The sequence below is a fragment of the Salvia miltiorrhiza genome, chromosome 6, assembly GCF_028751815.1.
Source record: "Salvia miltiorrhiza cultivar Shanhuang (shh) chromosome 6, IMPLAD_Smil_shh, whole genome shotgun sequence".
Lineage (NCBI taxonomy): Eukaryota > Viridiplantae > Streptophyta > Magnoliopsida > Lamiales > Lamiaceae > Salvia > Salvia miltiorrhiza.
In genome coordinates this window covers 16,063,233-16,084,154 of record NC_080392.1, presented here as the reverse complement: position 1 = coordinate 16,084,154, position 20,922 = coordinate 16,063,233, and the positions used below count along the sequence as shown (strand labels likewise).

Below are 20,922 nucleotides of genomic sequence, written 5' to 3'. Positions count from 1 at the left end.
TATGGGGGGCTCAACGCTGTATGGGGGTCGAGTTTAGGGACCAATCTGCACCTTTGCCCAATATTAAGTATAGAGAGAGTGTATTGTCAAAAAAGGAAATGAGACATTTGAAGTGGGATAACCCAAAATAAAAAATGGGACATTTGGAGTGGGACGGAGAGAGTACTTTATTACCTACACACTTAAAACACTAATCTACAACTCCTTAATTCCCGTGTTGAAAACAAATGCATCAAGATTCGTGGGACAGATGAAGTATATTTTTTGACAAAGTCATATTTATGTCATGCGAGTATATTTATGTCAAACTGATATATTTATGCTATGTCACCATGTTGACAAATGGGTGCATGCGTAAACCAAAAAAAATTAATAATTAAATAATTTTATATAAATTTAAAATTTATGGACAAAATAAAATTTATTAAAAAGTCAATAATTTAAATATAATTAAACCTAAATTTTTTAAAACTTGTCTAATAATTAACTTATTCTTGTACTTTTTGGTCCGAGACATATTCTTCTATCATAAACCAACGCACACATAATAACATAAGCAACGCATTGACGATTTTATAGATAATTTTGCTAGTATAAAAATAAAAAATGATTAAAAATATATCATCAGTAAAACTAAAGTGCCACGTGGTCGATCTCTTTAAGAAGCACGTGTTATGATCATTTTCTGACGTGGCCGACTATCACAAAATTTCTCAAGCTAAAACAACAGCTGTCAAGGATTCACTCATCTCTTCCAAATCATCACCTCCTTCACACACGTATATATATATAGATATATCCATGCAACCCAATTTCTTGCACATTGATTGCCTGAATTTGATTTTATTTATTTGCTCGAAGCAGCAACATCAAAAACAACTAATCCGCATTTTCTTTAGTAACAAAAGATACTGTGCGAAAAATTTCAGATAAACAACGCTTGGCGAAATCTTAATTAGAATGATGAAAAAGAGGTCTCCGCCGTGGCAAGTTCTTGATCTCGTGGCCCACCGCCTCGACGCCGAAACCCTCGCCACCGCCGCCTGCGTATGCAAATCCTGGTCCACAGCCATGTCCGCCGACCACCTCTGGCAGCCCATCTGCTCCGCCGTCTACCCCTCTCTCTCCAACCTCCACCCCACCGGCGTTGTCCCCTACCGCCGGCTCTACGCCCTCGGCCGCGCCGCCGAGAAGCGCCGCCTCCGGAGCCCCCCCAAGCCCACCCTCTCCATGCGAGACCTGGTCTTCGCAGTCGACGTCCATAACGGCCGCGGCTGCGTGGCCACGGTCGTGAGCCCCGGCGGTGGGCTCCAGCCCAACAAGGGCAGCGGCGTGTTCCAGTTTGACATCGGCGTGGACGGCGGCAACATGGTGGCGTTCGAGGAGCTGGATAGTTTGAGGATCACATGGAACGTGGTGCTGCAGGGGTTGAAGGGTGTGTTCACCATGATGGATTGTAGGGGGAAGGGAAGCTTCGTTTTGGGCTTGGAGGGCTGGTTCTCCAAGGAGCTTCCGCCGCCTGGCTGCTGCTCCGGCGGCGCCGCCAGTGGGCTCGTGGCGGATTTGAGGCTGGGGCTGAGGGAGAGCGTTGCCGGTAAGGTGGTGGTGGAGAAGATAAGTGTGGGAGTGTTGAGTATTGTGAGTTGGAGATATGTTTGTATTGATGATGCTCTTAGGTATTTGCAGCATTTTCTTTTACCATCTTAAAATAATTACTAACAAAGAGCTCATGTTTGTGCATAACAAAGTGTAAGAATAGTTTGGGTCACTACTGAAATTAAAATAGCCAAATAGTTGTTATTATTAAAAAGTGATAGTTTACGTTGATTGTTTTAATTTAAATTTATAAATATGACTTGTATTTATGTTTGTTGTTGAATCTTGATTTGCATAAAAGATTCACACTAAAAATTGAACAGTTAAAACAAATACAGATATATTTATAACAGTACATTACAAATTCAAATTAAAAAGACTATATACTCGAGTATAGTCTTCGAAGATGTACAAGAATAAAGATATATATGAGAATTTGAGTAACCAATTTGGAACGAATTGCATTCCTTAATACATTATTGAATCTTACAAATTGAAGATCAATCAATAGAAAAGCAAAGAATTACTAACAAAATTTTGTAGAGGGTTGAGAAAGTCGTTTTTATGACATGATTTTAGTTCAAGTCATCTCCTTGGTTGGCGAGAGGTGCGGCGGCGTAAGATCGTCGAGCCAGTCGGCGTAAATGCGATTGATCTTCTTCGTCAGCTTCCATTTCGATATCCTCTTTTCTTCCCCGTCTCCGGTTGTCGGAGCTGCAGCAGCCGCTGCTGCTGCAGAAGTTGTGGGAAACGCACAAACGGAGGCAACTTTTCTCGCCGCAGAAACTGCATTTGTAGCGGCTGCCGATTCACCTTCGTCGATCGAACCAGAAAATCTCAATTCTGTTTAAACACAAGAGATAAACATAGTCAGAGAAAGAATACATAGATCAATATCACAACATAATGAAACCATAGGATTGAAATTTGAATTTATATAATCAAGAAACTATGGTTAGGACTTGGGTAGATCACAATCAATGACATGAAGCAAAGAACAAAATTTTATTCTTACAAAATTATCAAATTATCGATCTTTTGTACAAAATTGTAATAGGACGATTTCTTCTAAAAACATCAAACTCGAAATTTAAAAAAATACAACAAAGTCGAATTTTTTCTGCGTAAACTTCCACTTGAACGACCCAAATTAGAAAGAAATGAAATCCCAAATCAGTAACAAGATGAAAAACGATTATACCTGAGTTACCATGAGCAAAATGGCATCTTTCACCATAGTTGCACTGCCCCATCTCCCATCTGCTGCAAATCCTCATCTTCCACCCTGGCGCCGCCGGATCGAGTTCACCGGTGTTTCCGGTGACTCCGATGCTGATAGCAGAGGTCTCCCTCTGCCCCGGCATGTCAACCTTGAGCTTCTTCAATGGGGGCGAAGGCCGCTCGTGCAAGAAATTGCACTTGTCTCCGTAGGGACACTCCTCACCATTGTAATACTTCTTACATATCTTCATCCTGTGTATCATTCTCTGATCATCGCCCCAACCTCCGCCGCCATTGCCCCTCTCCTTCTCCCTGATCAGCTCCTGCCAATTCGGAGGCGGCTCGCGCAGATCCTCAACGCCGTGAGCAAATGTGCATTGCTCACCGTTCCTGCAGCTTCCCTCCATGAATTTGGCACAAATTCGAGTTTTGTAGAATATGTGGCTGGTCCCTTTATTGATGGGATTGGGATTAGGATTGGGAACGTTTGTTTGATTGATTCTGGGATTCATTGGTTGGAATGGTGCGAAATTTGGGGCTTTTTCGGAAATTCTTGGCTTTTTGGATTGGTGGAACTGCTGCATCAAATCGGGATGCTGCTGCTGCTGCTGCTCGGAGCCTGCCCAGAAAGGCGGCCAGTATGCGGCAGCAGCGTCGCCGCCGGAATACGGCGGGGATATGAACGGATTTGGGGGTTGTGTGGGATCCGGAAAACTCATCCTGCTTCTTTCCGGTGATCTCAGTTGCATCCAATTTGATTTCTGAAAAAAAAAATCAGGATTCAATTCTTTTCTCCCTCAAACAAAACAAATCCAATTGAAAACAATAAGAATTAAAACTAACAACAGAAGAAGATGAAAAGATTATTGACATGCAGATTACGAAAAATTGAATGGGAAGAATAATACGAAGAAATAGTCAAAATCGAAGCCGCCAGAAATAGTCGATTGAATCGGGAAACAATTGGCAGAAAAAAACAATCCCGATCACAAAAACACGAATAATTGAAGCTTCGTTTGATTTTCAACAACAAGGCAATGAAGATTTGCATGAACAGTCATGAATATGAAGCGAGAGAAGAATAACCAACCTGATCGAATCAAATTCCCAAATTCAAACAAATAAATCTCGCAGATTGGTATATAACAAACTTTGATTTGAGAAAATAATAATAATAACAATAAACCGAAAAGTGTGATAATATATACAAAAGAAATAGAAGGGCGGCGCCTCAAAACCTAAATCAAGAGGGAAAAGGAAAATTAGTTGAATTTTAGTAGGAGATGGAAACCCAAAACCCTAAGACGGCTAAAACCCCTCAACAGTTTCCTAGCATTAACCTTTAATTACGACAGGATTAAAATTGATTAAATCTTGTAAGAGATGTGTTGGAATCAGTGGGCCCACGCGACAAAATTCCAATTTGGATAGGGAGAAAATTTATGATGTTTTTCCGCGATATATTTATGGATTGATTGATGTATCTCTAAATTATTCCTCCCTATTTCATATTGAATTTTATAATTCTGATATATTTTAAGAGGATGAAAATGCAAATTTAAATATTGGAGGGTCTTTTCTATTTCGATAATATCGTTGAAAACCCATAAATTTCACTCTCAAAAAGAAAAAGAAAACTTAAGCCCAATAAATTAAACGGGCCACTCAGAATGGGTTGGGCCTAATCTAAAAGGCCCAATTCCATCCTCTGCTCGCGCCACGAAGTTTTGGCGGTTAAATCTCGACCTCCCTTTCCTAGTTGATCGACGCCCGCTCTCTAACCTGCGCGCTCGCCGTTTGTGGAACTTCAATGATTCAAGCCCTTAAACTAGGGTTATACTGTTCAATTACCGGGCGGTACATACTATCCACGTCAAAAAGATGTTCCTAATAAGATCTTGAAACGAATTTCTATTTATCTGATATTTATTTTTTGCAGTTTTTCTGCAGCGCATAGTTGTAGGATACCTAAATTCAGCAGCCCTTTTTGCTTGACCTTAAGAATGGCACCGAAGCGAAACCGTTCAGGTGCACCAGCATCGGTGGCAGAGGACTCGGGCGAGAAAACTAACATTGATGAGCCGACGCTTCGTAAAAATGCTTCAAAGGTTCGATTTTCATTAATGCACGTATTTATGGGATGATTGATTTCGTTGTTTGGAGCTGTTAAGGTGTAAAAGGTGATAATTTTTTGTTGGAACGTAGGCAAGTAATGGAAATAGTGGGGTTGTTGAGGATGAGCCTGTTGTGTTCGACAAAATGACTCTTCAGCAAATCAAATCAACATTAAGGTAGATGCACATTTATAATTTTAAGGGTTAATCATCTTTTGTGTCCAAACTTTCAGCATTTGTCAAAAAATGTCATCTTTTACAAAATCCGGCACCGAATAACGAGTTACCTCATCAGATTTTTATGTGGAACGATATCGTTTTATTGAGTGAGGTGAAAAAATAGATTTCATCTAAGAATCCGGCGAGAAATCATCATTCCATCGCCTATTTTTTGTATAACATGATTATTTTTGGGAAACGATGAAAGGTGGGTTTTTTTAATTTATAGAAAACGAAAGTTAGAGACATTTTTTTTGCAAAATGCTGAAAGTTAAGGACATAAAACATGATTAATCTTAGTTTTACTCTCTTTCTCTCTCTCTCTCTCTCTTTTGTGAATGCATTCTTGATTGTGTAAACTGATGGCATCTTATGTAGGAGTAATGGAGTTGATGGGGAAGGTTCTAAACATGAATGTATATTGAGGAGTTCAATGAGGAGTAAAACTGATGGTATTTTACTATAGCTTATCAATCAAATTATACATTGACTACTGAGAATTCAAATATTTAGAGATCTACCATTCCAGAAGGAAACCATTTGATTCATTAGTGTCCTTTGATGCAGCAGGTGAATATTCTTCAGCTCTAGAATATCAAACATCTCTTGAGGAGAAGCCGGCAGTTGCTAAAAGAAATTCCAAAAGAAAGGCTAAGGGCTTATCCGAAGATGAGCCCGTGGAGGTCCCGACCAAGGCTTCAGACATTTCTGGAGGTCGAAGGTCAAAGAGGCAAGTAAAACAATCATCTAAGGACAGTGTCGACATCACATTGTCACAGAGTGCCACTGAGCAAGAGTTGATTGTCAAATCAACTGAAGTTGGAGGTGCTTGAACTTATCTTTTAGATTGTGGTGGTACTTATTTGATTTTCTCACATTTACATCGACAACTCGTGGTTTTACTTTACTGGTGATGCCAGGTAAGAAGTCCACTCGAGTGGAGAAGAAGCTCTCTTCAAGGATCACTAAAGCTGGTGTCACTGAGAATCTTTCTGTGGATGAGCCTTGGACTGTGCTCACTCATAAGAAGCCGCAAAAAGGGTGGACTGGTTATGATCCAAAAACCATGAGACCACCTCCAGTTGCTGCGGATACACCGCATATGAAGTTTTTGTCTTGGAATGTCAACGGGTTAAGAGCTTTATTGAAGTTGGAAAGCTTTTCTGCTTTGCAACTTGCACAAAGGGAAGATTTTGATGTATTGTGCCTGCAGGAGACAAAACTACAGGCAAGTTTTCATTTTGTTTATTTTGAACTTGAGAAGGCAACTTGAGTTTTCTGAATCAGGAAGGATACTTGTACTTGGCAGTTAAGACTAGATATGATATTCTTTCCCTTTCCCCTTCTTGAATCTAAGGAATTGATATTCTAGAAAAACGATGCACCTAGCCTTTGTTTGTTTGTTGCTGTTTGATAGCTTCACATATGGCAAGTACTTGCGATGAACCAAGCAGTCTACTTCAATGGTTTTTGATTGCCCTTAAATTTTAAATATTGCAGCTACTTGATGAGATGTATGGTTTGTGCTGGAATTGATAATAACACTTTTTACTAGTTTCACTGACTTTGCCATCTGACTCAGGAGAAAGATGTTAATGCAATCAGAGAAACTCTCCTACAAGGTTATGACAATAGCTATTGGACATGTAGCGTATCAAAACTGGGGTACTCAGGAACAGCAATCATTTCTCGTGTATGTACTTTTCCTTGTTCTCTTGCATAGTACTGTTGCATTTCTTTTCTAGAATTTTCTCTTAAATTTGCTTCTTTCTGTGAGAAGGAATTTTCTTGTTGACAATACAGCTCAATACATTATTTTAGTATAAAAATGTGCACAGCTTGCATCTTATTTTCCACTTTTTCGAGCCTGTTGCTGTGGCTCAAGCTACGCACTATGTGTAAATATAAAATCCCTGTTTCAATGGCTTACATAATGCCTTAACAATCAATTTCTTTATGATCGGAAGTGTTCCATCCTAGTAATTTTCTAGTTTACTTTAACTCTATGACGCGAGTCTTTCACTTTTCCAAAGGGGGAGAAACATATTATCATTCTTCCACTTTTTTTTTTACTCTGGCAGATTAAGCCACTTTCTGTGAGATATGGTATGGGCATATCAGATCATGATAGTGAAGGGCGTCTTGTCACGCTGGAGTTTGATAATTTCTACTTGTTGAACTGCTACGTTCCCAATTCTGGTGATGGTCTGAGACGACTGGTAAAATACTTGTGCATTTTATCTCTCGCTTTTGCCTCATATCCATGTCTCTTGTGGAGTGAAAACCTTGACAATTCCTTTTATCTTAGCCATACAGGATAGGAGAGTGGGATACTTCGCTTGGTAACTACATGAAAGTAAGTCTTATTTGATGATTGGCGTGCGCTTAGAAACTGTTTTCTTTTCCTGGTCTTTCTTTTCTGTTAGCATGTCATATATGCATTGATTAGTTCCTCGATGCTTGTGCAATTATGGCATACTTATATTCTGGTTTGATAATATGAAGACTGAATATTGTCAATAGATAAGAGTATGTGTAATGAACATTTCCCAAATGGTATTCGAATGATGACATGTGCTGGATTGGATGCACAAGGTAGTCAAAATTACAGCTGAAGTATGCTTTGCAGGATCTTGAACAGTCGAAGCCTGTTATTTTGACGGGTGACTTGAACTGTGCTCATGAAGAAATAGACATTTTTAATCCAGCAGTGAGTAAATTAATCCCAATTCATCTAATTTCAGTCTTGTTTTTACACATTGCTCGCGTAATGCAGCATGCTTTACTTCATTCATGATGTTCTTTTTATTTTTTCAATTTGGGGTTCTCTGAAAATCGGAAACTAGGATCTGACCTACATGTATTGACTCAGGGAAACAAAAGAAGTGCAGGTTTTACAGACGAGGAAAGAAAATCGTTTGAAACGAACTTTCTGGGTAGGGGCTTTGTCGATACTTTTAGGAAACAACACCCTAATGCTGTCGCGTATTCGTACTGGGGCTACAGGCATGGTGGACGACGAACAAATAAAGGTATGCAGAGTGTCCTCACTTGTCTGAAACGCCTATTTATGTTTAGTTTTACTAGTGTTTCCTAAAGATGGAGTGTCGCCTCAAGCTGCATCTACAAGAAACTAGCAACATAATAATACTTATGCTTGCTAGTGCTGAATGTGTTTAATCAGGGTGGCGCCTCGACTATTTTCTCGTCTCAGAATCGATTTCAGACAAAGTCCACGACGCGTACATTCTCCCGGATGTGGGTGGCAGCGATCACAGCCCCGTCGGTCTCATTCTCAAGCTATAGGTTAGTCATCGCTCGATCCTTTTGTAACCTAGTCTCTGTTAAATATAAGCACGCCTCCAGAAATCTGAATTTGTTCGAAAATCATTTCGACGACCTAAATATTTGTAAATATAGGAATTCACCATGTTTTCTGTAAAAGCTTCGACCATCATGTTTTGCCTCCACGTTGCATCATATTAGCTCCAAGTCATGCAAAATTGATTGTAATTCAAAATATTGAATTCGGTTCGACATTTTCAAAATCAAATCCTCTGCTTTATAAACAAAACAATAATACCAAGAAAAACCATCCCACCTAAAAACAAGTGGAGAAGAAAGTTGAGTCTAGGAATTAGCAGGAAAATTACAAATTTGGTTGAATTTGAGGGTAATGAGAAGAATTAAGAATGTGAAAAAGGGCTAGATTTGTTTGCGCTCTGCGTGGAGCGCCATAACCAGATTGTTGAAGCTCTCATCTGCATCTCCAGGTATGCTTTTGGGCATTAAATTCTCGGCAACATCTGCGGGAGTCATCTTCACTTGTCCCAATAAAACCTCAATTCTGGGAAACGAATCATGCCATTCCACTCCAACATAGTTCTTGGCCAAAACCTTAAACCCCTCGAAGCTGCAGTACGACAGCTCGATGTGCTTGTCCATCCGTCCTCGCCGGATCAACGCCGGATCCAGTTTCTCCACGTAGTTGGTCGTGAACACGATGATCCTCTCCCCGCCGCAAGCCGACCACAGCCCATCTATGAAGTTGAGCAGCCCTGAAAGCGTGATCTTGCTGCTCTTCGCCTCACTTTCTTCCACTATTCCCATCTTTTGCAATTGCAGCACTGCATTCTCTCTCTCCTCTCCGCTCTCTCTCCTCTTCCCCCTCCTCTGCCCCGTGAGGTCCACGGAGCAGTCGATGTCCTCGATCACGATCACGGCCTTGCTGGACGTCGCGATCAGCAGCTTCTTCAGCTCCGTGTTGTCCTTGACCGCCGTGAGCTCGAGGTCGTAGACGTCGTAATTGAGGAGGTTCGCCATGGCGGCGATCATGGTGGACTTCCCCGTCCCGGGCGGGCCGTGGAGGAGGTACCCCCGCTTCCACGCCCGCCCGATCCTCTTGTAGAACCCCTCGCCCCTGCTGAACGACAGCAGGTCCTCCACGACCTCCCGCTTCCTCTCCGGCTCCATCGCCAGCGTCTCGAACGTGGCCGGGTGCTCGAACTCCACGTGGCTCCACGCGGCGCCGCTGTTGGTGTAGAGCTTCCGCCGCCGGTTCCTCACCTCGATGGCCTTCCCCTCCTTCATCACGTGGTTGAGGTAAGTCTCGATGATGAAGCTTCTATGCTTCTTGTGGAACCTGAGGTTGTAGAAACGCCTCTCGTCGCTTGCTGGTTGGAAGGAAAACGTCTGGTTCTTGGCGACGTGCTTGCCGGAGGCCCACCAGACCTTGACGCCGGCGTGCTCGTCGGCGACCTCCTCGTTGTCGTCCAAGCTGAGGGACACCGCCTGCGTGCTGTCCCGGACAGCATCGGCCTTGAGCCGCCGCGCCTGGGTGGCGGAGGTGGAGCTGAGGTAGGTCTCGATGGCGGCGTAGACGTCGCTCCGCCTGAAGCGCTCGCCGGTGAACTCGTTGAAGCTGATTTGGATGTAAGGGGAGAAGAAATTGAAGAGTCTCTGAGAGTGTTTGTCGAAGGAGCTTTTGAGCTCACGAGGTAGGTATTGTTCTAAGATTGCTTTCAAGAACATCAAACCAGCAATCACCGATCCTAATTGAGCAAATACTTCTCCAAACCTCATTTTTCTTTGTTTTTTCTTTCAATCTTTGCAGAGAAGATAGTTTGAATTATATGTAGGTGAGTAGGTCAGCTGTATGATGTCGGCTGAGAAGAAAATATGAGATGAATTTTTTATGTATCTTAGTGTTCACATGTTTGTTATCTCTATACGAATCCTTACACGTTAAGGATGACATGTCGTTGTCTAAATACTTACTGCACAGGAATCCGTAAGTTTTACTTACACATGTTTTTCATTTTTCTTATTTTGTGGTTTTGATCGCCGCATGTATAATGATTAACGAGACGAGATTTCTGGAGCGGTCAGGATAAGAGCTAGGCTCCAGGGATTGATATAAGGACCATTTTCTGCACGCTCCATTAACAAAAATGAAAGAATTCGAATTTTAAATTAAAAACTGATTGTTGGCTGATGCCTATTTTTCATTTTTTTTAATTGATTCAGACGTTTAACGAAGTTTTTCTTTCACTTTCGTCATGCCGTCGATGTGCTATGGGGTAAAACAATTTTCCGACGATATTTCCATATGAGAAGATCATTGTTCTTGCACATCATCAATGTCCTGTAATCGGATGCTTATTTCCAACGACGAGGAAAAGCAACTAGGACGGCCTCAAGAATGTACGATGGCAATTCGACAACTTGCAAATGGCATGGCCGTTGATCAATACGACGAGTACCTACGTGTTGCTTTGCCAACTAGCGCCGACTGCCGAAGGTTATTAACTGTGCACAAGACGAAGCACGACTTTCCCAAAATGCTAGGGAGCCTTGATTGCATGCATTGGACTTGAAAAAAATTGTCCGACAACGTGGCAAGGAGCTTACACCCGAGGTGATCACAATGAGCCGACAATTATCCGTGAGGCGGTTGCATCCCAAGATTTGTGAATTTGACATGTTTATTTTGAGGTCTTCGGCTCAAACGACATCAATGTGTGTCGTTATTTTTAACGATGTTCTTGCATGAAGAGTTTCGTCGGTGTAATTCAAGGCTAACGATCTCACTACAACATGGGGTACTACTTAACTGATGATATCTATTTAGAAAAAAAAAATTAAAAGTGAAGATAAATAATGAAAGAAAATATATTTGCCGCATAGATTAGCTTAGTTTGCTAGATTTATTACTCAACCTGTCCGTTGGGTTGAGGATCTCCCTTCATAGTTGAAGGATGTTGTAATGGACGATTTACCATGATTTATATACACGGTTTTTTCTCTAGGGGTGCGTTCTTTTTTGTTGTAAATTTATTATGGGAAAAGAAAGGACAAACAAAATTTCACCCTTTAAATCTTTTTTTCTTTTCGCACATTTTCTACTTAGACTCTTATTCATTCCTCATTTACACTACAAATGAGGGATAATATTATGAGTGGATTTTTAAAATGGCCACTTTCATATTGTAAAGATAAAAAATGTCCACTAAAATAAAAAACTTAAAAAATGTCCACTGTTACCAAAATACCCTTCACATTAAAAATTAAAAAAATGTCCACTTTACATCACCCCTTTAAAAAATCCCGTAATTCACAACCAGTGTGAATTCACAACCAAAATTTTTTGGTTGTGAATTCACACTGGTTGTGAATTGAGAATTCACAACCAGTCGAATTCACAACCAGAATTTTTTGTTTGTGAATTCACAACTAGTTGAATTCACAGCCAAAATTTAATTCACAACCAGTCGAATTCACAACTAGAATTTTTTTGTTGTGAATTCACAACAAATGAATTCACAACCAAAATTTAATTCACAACCAGATTTATGTTGTTGTGAATTCAATTCACAACCAAATTTAATTCACAACTAGAATTTATTTTGGTTGTGAATTCAAATAGTTGTGAATTTGAATTTTTAAAGTTTGAATTCACAACTAAAACTAGAATTTATTTTGGTTGTGAATTCATAGATCTCGTTGTGAATTCAAGAATATTAAATTGTGAATTCATCGAGTTGGTTGTGAATTCAAGAATATTAAGTTGTGAATTCATAGATCTGAGCGTGAATTCAAGAATATTATGTTGTGAATTCATAAATTTGATTGTGAATTCAAGAACAATAAGTTATGAATTCATCGAACTGATTGTGAATTCATAGATCTAATTGTGAATTTATAACATTAAGTTGTGAATTCATAAATATAGCTGTGAATTCAAGAAACGGCATTAAAAACATTAAAAAAAAAAAACTGAAACCATACACAATTTGCAAAAGAGACTCAACATATACATATACACATGTCGGGAAGTAGAGGTTGGTGGGGCACTGCAGTTCAAAAGAGACTCAATCTCAAGCAATGATGAAAAATTGATACACTAGTGATTGCAAAAGTCATACGTTTAATTAGCAGAGCAAGCTTCTATTGATTGGAAAGCTGCATCTTCATGAACTGCACATCCATCTCCAAATCAAACCTCTTCTTCTTCTAATTCTCCAACTCCATCCTCAGATTCACAATCTCCTGCATCAGCTGTTCCTCCCTCGTCGCCTCCACCACTTCCCCACCTCCAAGTAATGCAATAATCTGCCCCACCCTCTGTCTTTGATCATCCACACTATCCTTCAAAACCAGCATTCTCCGCAAGACTGCCGTTGCACCACCACCGCCGCCGCCGCCTCCTCCGCCTCCTGCATCATCATAGCTCTCATCCTCCTCTTGAATTACAACTTGTTTGGCAGCCGCATCATCAGCTGGGAAAACAGGTTCCAAGCCTTCCTCGTTAAAGTTCCACCCACTAATCCTCTTGTGCTTCCAGAGTTGGCCAAAGGCAGAGTTAGCCTCATCATCGTCCTCATCTTCACTGCTTCTGCTAATGGATCGGTGAAAGAGTAACACACAAGCTTTTCTTCTTTTTCAAAGTAAAAATAAAAATTGAATGCAAGCAACTATGACTTGGGAGAGGAGAATAAATCATCAAGACAATGCTAACTCTCAACTCTTAAGTCACAAGCCAAATCAATTTTGGATCTTCCATGTTTCTAGTATCAGAAAAGTAAGCTCCTAGCCACTCAACAAGCCACAAATTTGTTTATGTAATGATGTTCCTCCTCTTTCACTATCAACTCGAACCGAACCCAAGTTCCATCTAAGAGTTTCACAGTTATTACCTTTCCCTACGGGAACCTATTCCAGATGCTCATAAAATCAGAATTCAGAGCCCAAACTGAACAAACTGAAAGACAAGAAACAACAGCAAAACATAATCAATCAGAATTCAGAGCCCATGTGACAACAAGCCATTTTTCAACACAATCCAAGAAATTTGCAGTTTCTAACACATCTAATCCAAAACAAAAGAGGTGAAATTTTCTTACCATGAAGCAGCCAAAACAAGTTTCCATTAGGCATGAATTCATGAACCAACAATTTCTCATCCCTAGCGAAATAGTAAGCCTTCAATCCGATCAAATTAGGGTGGCGTAGGCGGCCCAACACCTCCATTTGCTGCTCAAACTCCTTCTTCCCGTTCACATTCAAATCATGTGGCCCCACCCACAAGCAATCCGCCTCTCCCCCAAATTCACCATCTCCAGCCCCCGCCACCGTTACCTCATCCGCGCCGTCCGTCGCTACCACCGCCTCGTCCTCTCCGAGCACCACCTCCCCCTCGTCCCGCCACTCCTCAACCTCACGTCTTCTCCGCCGCTTCAAACCCTCGCAATCACCGTCTCCGACGCCGCCGCCCCTCTCTCCCACGGCGTCGACGTCTGAATTGTCTTTCATGCTCAACCTCTGAATTGTGCAATTCCCCCCATTCGAATTTGATTTCAGAGAGAGAAAGGCTTCGCCAGCAATTCCTCACCTCTGAATTGTGCCACCGCCGTGCCTCCACTTCAAGCTCAACCCTAGATCTGCGTAGAAGATGACCGGAAAATTGAAAATCGGCAACAAGGACGCCGAATCGCTGGCGGCGAAGGGGGAAAACCCCGCGGAACTCGAAGCGCCACCGCACTCATCCTCCTCTGCTTCGAAGGAATTGGTGGAGGGCGGAGGCTAAAGTCGCGGCGGGGGGTGAAGCAGGAGATGGCGGAGGCGACGAGGCCGGGGCAGCGGCGCTTCGCCGGCGATCTGAGCTCGAAGAAAGAGAGAGAGAGAGAGAGGGGGGAGGGTGAGTGAAACCGTGAAAGAGGGAGATGAGATGAAATGGCCTATTTTAGGCTGAGGGGCATTTTCATCATTTCAACCATAAAGTGGACAAAATTTATTATTTTTATCTTAGTGGACATTTTTTATCTTTACAATATGAAAGTGGACAGTTTTATATATTTACTCTAATATTATCCCTCCAAAAATGGTGTGATAATATTATTCCTCCTTTATAGTGTAAATGAGGAATGAGTAAGTGTCCAGTAGGAAATATGGGAAAAGAAAAGAAGAATTTAAAAAGTGAAATTTTATTTATCCTTTATTTTCTCATGATAAATTTACAACCAAATAGAACACACCCTAAAAAAATAAAATAAGAAAATATAAAGTAGGACATTAGATTTCAAATGAAATAAAACACTCTCCAATAAGCAACAAGTGAGTGAAAGTTTCATAAAATGATTTAGTTACGATTTTAGTTCGAACTTCAATAAATATATTATTCAATTCTCATAAATTGAATTTATGAACGAGTTTATCCCATTAATACCTTCTAGCATAAAAATTTCTAATCAACAATTGCACAACGTTTTCAGTATATTTAATAACGTGGAGATTGAAGTATTTCACATCATCCAAACAATGTCACTATATGTTTCTATTGTTATTTGTTGATTTTTAAAAAAGAAAAATAAAATGATAGCTTTGACGAGGTGAAATGTCCAAATTCAATGGCGGAAATTACTGACGGACTGGAATTGTCACTAATCAATTTATGAGACTTGAATTATGCATTAATTGACATTAAAATGTAGAACTACCACTAAATCAACGAAGGTATTTTCCCAAAGAGAAAATCATGGGTGCAGCAACATAATTGACAAAGTTGTTTCTCTGGCAAAAGATGTTAGTACTTATACCTGTAAGTACAAAATTTAGAAGCAAGTTAAGCCTGCTCTTTGTGTTTCTTGAGGATACAGTTCCTAAAACAAGCCTTGACGTATGGTGATCATCGATGCCTAAAAGCAGCGAAATATCATTCCGACAGTGGCGGAGTATATCACTTGTACCAGCCGGTGAGGAGCCACCGGAGCAAGAAGCAGAATCCACAGCATATAGCCTGGCATTATGAATATCATCAACTGATGCAATAAGCTCTACCGTAAAAATGTAAAGATAATTAGGAGATGAGTTACCTGGAAAACCAAGAGTAGAATACATAGGGATTTCTCTGATCTCCGCCCAAACTGCCGGAGAAATAAGTTGACAAGAGTTCCGTCATTTGTCCCTGTTAGTAGGCCGGTCTGGGGGTCGAACCTGGGAATGATGATGTAAATCAGAAATATACCTTGCAAGCTACTCATAACCGTAAGCAACCAGAAAAGGCACTGGAAACCTACTTTGGAAGTCGATGTCGTGGGCAAGGTATAATACCAGCCAGCTGAGAAGAAAAAAGTCATTCATCAATATATTTTCTCGTGTGTCTTGTGCGTTGTGTATGTATACATGAGAGAGAGAGAGAGAGAGAGAACCTGTGGAAGCGAAAGCAGAAAGTTCAAGACTTGTGGAGCAAAGAATATCAGCAGTGTTTCGCTGAAATGGGAACAATTAGTTAAAAGCTCAATTTATAATGAAAAGAATCTACAAAAAGAAAGCATGATCAAACTATCCATTCAGTGAACCACAACCTCGTATCGCTAAGATTAAATGATAGTTAATAAATGTCAAAGAAATTAATTGTAACAAAATCTGAATAAAAGATTTCACGTGAAACCTCAACCATGTTGAAGAATTTGTCCAAAAACAAGGGGAAATCTTAGTTCATTCACATCCTTTATGAAAACACACGAATACACACTATCTGAAGAACAGCCAGAATGAACTGCAGTTGATTTCAAAATGAACCAACATGTCACAGACACGACTTATAATTTCAAGCAATGATGTAAGTTATGAGAGAGTCAGCGACACACCTAAAATGGCCTAAAATGCCGACAACGGCCATAGTCATTCCAGCAAAGTAAGTGTAAGTGTCCCCTACGAAAACTGAAGAGGGATACCTATGAAAAAGATGGAGACCAGGGTTAGCACCTGAAGACTTCTAATTCTACATTCAAAGAGTAGAAGCATCAGTACCAGTTAAAAGAAAGTAAAGCTAAAGAAGTTGCAAGCAAGGGTTGAACAAGGTAAATGGAGAAAACATGTGCTTGTTTGTGCTCCAGATCAGTAGCTGCCCCAATTTGCATGATGTTATGTATCAAGATCTGCAAGAGCGATATGTTAGATTCAATATAAGCACTCAAGTTGGAACAATAAAGACAAGATTTTCAGCTTACAGCACAAGCAATAACGACTGTCTGCCCAACTTCGAGGCCATTAATACCCGCATGAATGTTAATTGAATTCGTGCAGAACACAGCCAGCAACCCCATGTAGAGTTTATATATCCACCCTAATAGCGACGAGGAAATGTCAGAGAGGAGGGAGCATGAGATATTTGAGCATAATATAGGCACGGCATCAATCAAAGCCGTGGAGTTCTTTATATAATTAAATGGTGAAAAGCATATAATAGATCACCTAAATCTAAAATCTGAAGTCCAACATATGGAGCAAGTGGTTTTGGTATGATTATAGTTGTATGCCCAGCATAAGCCATCAACAACGGTAGAGCAGCAATAGATGGTAACACCAGTTTTCTGTCTTCAAAATTACACGAGAGGAGATAAGAATCTGCCGTAGAGGTCATTGTAAAATAAAGCAGGAGAGACATATAGAAAACTCACACTCTCCAAGGTACATCAAGGACGTCATCAACAAAACCAAGCAGAGTGATGAAGCAGATTGATGCTAGTGCAGCATTGTATTCAACTAGCCACTAGAAAAGGAAACACGTTACTCTTGCACCAAAATTGATGTATAAAGCTCATAAAACAATGTGGAGAATGAAATAGGAAAGGGAATATTCAATTTATACGCAAAAGTAGATTGAAGAGTGTACTATAGAAGAAACATTAGATGCCATGCTGATGCACTTTCATATTGTCACCACAGATTACATCTGTAAACTGCCAAGGTTGAGTAGTGGTTTATTACTATTGTGTTGGGGGATCTGCTGAAGTGATTTCTTTAGTTCAGACTTCACATTGGTAAGGCCGACGAATCTTTTTCTTATAATAAATCCAACTCGACTCCAGACAGACTATTTTGAAACCAAAAAATGCATCTACCAAGGGGAGATGGCGCTCGTCCTGCATGTCTGTCCACAGCAGACATCAAATCTATGTGATACTTTTCGCTAACCATGTACATGCAGGCGATGGTAACATTCCTATGCCATAAGTCCCATCATGATCTCCACAAGTTACTAATAAACAATGAAAGCCATCATGTATGGTTAAATCTAAATACAACTGCCTAATGCCTATAGTAGCTTCAACTACTTGATTTATAAAAAATTTCTCAATAATTGTGTCTATTTTCCCTTGTCCCAGGTCATGCATTACAGCTATGGTGCTACCAGCATCAGGGCACTATCTCATTTCTGCAAAGAGTATTTGTCACGTCTCAAGGATTTTTGTCCACTTTCATCATAAGTTTCTAATAGGAATTCTTTCAGTAAATCAACAGGCAACTCTAAATATAGCATATTATATGCATACTGATTACTGAGCATTCAAAGGACTAATACAGAGACGACAGAGTTTGTATATGATGCCCAGTTTACATAATTGGGAAAGTATATAGTTTATATGCTTTACAATAAAAACTTACATTTGAATCTGCAGTAAAGTTGAAATATTGAAACAAGATAGTGACGGCTAGAAAAACTACAGCAACAACTATACCCAATGATTCAGGCCTGCATAGCATTAAAAACAAGTAACTTGATCAAACAAAGCCTACAATAAGTAAAACCAGAGGATCCAACATCCAATCTATAAGGCTAATCATGCTACTTGTTCAATTCAATTCCAAACCTTTTTCAAAATCTGCAAAGTATATCAGGACATAGCAATTAGTCACTCGGCAGTAACACTCATCCTATCAAAGTTATGTTCAGTGTGGACTCAACAAACTAAATACAGATTTTTTTATTTTTTATTTTTAATTTAATTTTATTTTATTTTTCAGATCGAACTTAATGAAACAATGATGAAAACTCATCATCTTGACTTCTTGAGGCAGTATCCTAGGCGAAATTCTGTCAAATAATTCGAAATATGATTCTCTGGTCAAGTAATCCACATTTCAATAGATTAAATTAACTAATTCACGAATATAACAGACATGACAAAATCCAATCTATTAATTGGGAAACTAGCTCATAATTTAGGGAAAATAAACAACAAAAGTTTACTCCCAGAAACGCCGATAACTATTTCTAAGGGCATTTTTAGCTCGAACATTCACTAAACCCTCAAATCACAAATGCATAACTGCAATATGCAGCATTGTAAGAGAGAGAGAGAATTAGAATTTCAACCAAATTAAACTTACACTTTAATGGATCCATCAGGGGTGCCCTTCTTGTTAATATCATACCCAAACAAATTCCTCCTCAGCACATACTTTGACGCCACGGGGATCATTTTAACCGTAACGAGGAACCCTACGGTGCTGACGAAAGCACTGATCAGGATCGATCTTTTAAGCTCATAATCGATCCTGTAGTGCGAGAAAATCAAGTAAAAATACGGAATCGAAAATATGAGGAAGAATTTGAGGATCGTGGCCAGTTTTGCAGGTCGAATGGGGGGGTCTGCCGACGGGCTCTCGGACTTGGCCTTCTCCGGGCCGGGCTCCGTAGTTTTTACTGTTGTTGCTGTAGCTCGCTTCCTAGCTGCCATTGCTACGCCGGCTCTCTCTCTTCTCTCTCTCTCTGAATATCTATATATATATATAGACACGCATCTGTCAGCGAGTAATGTTTGTACACGTATGATTAGTTTGTCATAAGTGGGGCAGTGGAGATGAGGTGGCATAGATGGTGTTGTACATCTGTTTCAGTAGGGTGTTGTACCTTGGCACAAATTTTGAACTTAAAATGGAGGGAGAAAAACGATGTATAAATCTTAAGTTCTTAACTACTGGACACATCATTTCCGTTAAATTTAAAGCTAAATGGAATATCTTTCCAATTTTGAATCACTGGATTCCCGATCATTTGATGCTTTACGAGTATAATTTTGATTAGTGTATATCGGATACTAGTGTCTAGCCGGTGGAATGGGATACTTTATATATTTCCAATCATGAATGTTTTTTTTATTTTAGGGCGTCTCACAAAAAAACATGAACATTGGAGTATTATTTTTGAAAATTATCCTCTTATTTTTTATCCCTCCTTTTTACACTTATTCACAAAAAATTCATGATGGCCAACCACTATCTTTTCTTAATTAAATCATTAATTAAAAATTAAACTTAACCCATTAATCCACCTACCCTATTAATTACTAACACTTTCCATTAATCACTCAACCACCCGTTTACGTGTTTATAAGAATTTCTTACCCAAATCAAAACCCTAGCCGCAACCCATTCTTCATCTTCTCTATCTTCATAGACGATCTTTTCGATTTGGGACGATCTTCTTCATCTTCTCCACTACTTCTCAAAACCCTTGCTCAATCTTGCTTCTAGGACGATGTTCCCCGAGATAAATTTCGAACCTTACTTTGCTTCTCCAGGTGATACTGAATCGCCGGAGACAAGTTTCGGCCCTTCCCTGGTTGATTCTGATATGGTAGTCCTGGAGACGGAGATCGATCCCGATTTTTCTGCGAGAAACGAGGGTGTAGACTCGTTCGAGCAATGGCCTGAATCGCAACCTCATCATCTTTCTCTTGTCCGAAGAGGAAGGGGTTGCCTTGGCAGATGGTGAACATCCACCTGAAATGGTGCATGGTGGTCCCATAGACGCTGGAGTTCTGTGAGTCTGGTGGCGTCTAGGCCCTCGCAGATACTACACTTGGATCTGAAATCACTCTATGCCTCGCAGATCGTACAATTGGATCTGAGAATCGTCGATGCCCTGCAGATGCTACACTTGGATCTGAAATTACTCAAAGCCCCGGAGATCCTACATTTGGATCTGAGAGTCCTCAATGCCCGACAGATACTACACTTGATGATGTGAGTCCTTGATGGTCCGAAGAAAGGAAACGTCGATATCTCAGAGTGCTTCCAGATTGGTTTCTAAATGTTTTTCAACTCCTCTAAGGTATTGTTCTTTCATTTTATCTGTTGAACCCGGTAAGGTGATTCCTGAGGGTTGTGAATGTGTGGTTGATTGTTGACTGCTATGATTGTGAACTTGAGTGCTGCCTTATGTGAATTTACATGTCTGTTGAACCCGGTGATGGTGATTCCTGAGGGTTGTGAATTTGAGCCTTAATTGTTGCCTGCTATGATTGTGAACTCGATTGTTGTGAATCTGTGGTTCATTCTTGATGTTGCGAATTTGTGGTTCATTCTTGATGGTTGTTGATGATCCTATAATTGAACCTATCAGATCTACAGTGGGGATGTTCTATTATCTACCTGTGTTCCTATGATTATCAGAAGGATAGAAAGCTAGAGAATTTGATAATGG

The 20,922-nt window shown here is 40.2% G+C and overlaps 6 protein-coding genes across 12 annotated transcripts; 2 read left to right on the top strand and 4 right to left on the bottom strand.

Annotated features, from left to right (window-relative positions):
- The first annotated feature begins 836 nt into the window (after nt 1–836).
- On the top strand, nt 837–1,782 carry LOC130990187 (probable F-box protein At5g04010). Its single transcript, XM_057914413.1, has one exon. It carries the CDS (start codon nt 961–963, stop codon nt 1,705–1,707), a length of 747 nt encoding a protein of 248 aa, XP_057770396.1. The 5' UTR covers nt 837–960; the 3' UTR covers nt 1,708–1,782.
- A 129-nt stretch (nt 1,783–1,911) lies between these two features.
- LOC130990186 (zinc finger CCCH domain-containing protein 39) lies at nt 1,912–4,289 on the bottom strand. The gene is made up of 3 exons (XM_057914412.1): nt 3,908–4,289; nt 2,798–3,578; nt 1,912–2,439 (listed from the first exon to the last, which is right to left on the bottom strand). The coding sequence occupies exons 2-3, from the start codon at nt 3,564–3,566 to the stop codon at nt 2,177–2,179; spliced, it is 1,032 nt and encodes a 343-aa protein (XP_057770395.1). The 5' UTR covers nt 3,567–3,578; nt 3,908–4,289; the 3' UTR covers nt 1,912–2,176.
- A 212-nt stretch (nt 4,290–4,501) lies between these two features.
- LOC130990181 (DNA-(apurinic or apyrimidinic site) endonuclease, chloroplastic) lies at nt 4,502–17,837 on the top strand. Of its 4 annotated transcripts, XM_057914403.1 has the most exons (13): nt 4,502–4,674; nt 4,757–4,925; nt 5,023–5,108; nt 5,529–5,602; nt 5,718–5,975; nt 6,071–6,378; nt 6,733–6,843; nt 7,232–7,369; nt 7,459–7,506; nt 7,780–7,860; nt 8,023–8,182; nt 8,335–8,456; nt 17,819–17,837. In XM_057914403.1, the coding sequence occupies exons 1-12, from the start codon at nt 4,628–4,630 to the stop codon at nt 8,454–8,456; spliced, it is 1,602 nt and encodes a 533-aa protein (XP_057770386.1). In that variant the 5' UTR covers nt 4,502–4,627; the 3' UTR covers nt 17,819–17,837. The 4 variants fall into 4 exon arrangements, with proteins under 4 accessions (XP_057770386.1, XP_057770387.1, XP_057770385.1 ...); XM_057914404.1 differs by lacking the exon at nt 17,819–17,837 and having other exon boundaries at nt 4,504–4,674; nt 5,721–5,975; nt 8,335–8,620; XM_057914402.1 differs by lacking the exon at nt 17,819–17,837 and having other exon boundaries at nt 4,505–4,674; nt 8,335–8,620.
- On the bottom strand, nt 8,690–10,232 carry LOC130990183 (AAA-ATPase ASD, mitochondrial-like). Its single transcript, XM_057914407.1, has one exon. It carries the CDS (start codon nt 10,230–10,232, stop codon nt 8,856–8,858), a length of 1,377 nt encoding a protein of 458 aa, XP_057770390.1. The 3' UTR covers nt 8,690–8,855.
- On the bottom strand, nt 12,403–14,361 carry LOC130990185 (inactive leucine-rich repeat receptor-like serine/threonine-protein kinase At1g60630). Of its 4 annotated transcripts, none has more exons than XM_057914411.1 (3): nt 13,553–14,361; nt 13,346–13,410; nt 12,403–13,047 (listed from the first exon to the last, which is right to left on the bottom strand). In XM_057914411.1, exons 1-2 carry the CDS (start codon nt 13,959–13,961, stop codon nt 13,352–13,354), a joined length of 468 nt encoding a protein of 155 aa, XP_057770394.1. In that variant the 5' UTR covers nt 13,962–14,361; the 3' UTR covers nt 12,403–13,047; nt 13,346–13,351. The 4 variants fall into 4 exon arrangements, with proteins under 4 accessions (XP_057770394.1, XP_057770393.1, XP_057770391.1 ...); XM_057914410.1 differs by having other exon boundaries at nt 12,403–13,044; XM_057914408.1 differs by lacking the exon at nt 13,346–13,410.
- Nucleotides 15,097–19,215, bottom strand: LOC130990182 (uncharacterized). Its single transcript, XM_057914406.1, has 11 exons — nt 18,825–19,215; nt 18,099–18,186; nt 17,111–17,202; nt 16,905–17,023; nt 16,661–16,776; nt 16,461–16,588; nt 16,298–16,384; nt 15,857–15,917; nt 15,725–15,765; nt 15,521–15,641; nt 15,097–15,444 (listed from the first exon to the last, which is right to left on the bottom strand). Exons 1-11 carry the CDS (start codon nt 19,172–19,174, stop codon nt 15,385–15,387), a joined length of 1,263 nt encoding a protein of 420 aa, XP_057770389.1. The 5' UTR covers nt 19,175–19,215; the 3' UTR covers nt 15,097–15,384.
- Nucleotides 19,216–20,922: the final 1,707 nt, after the last annotated feature.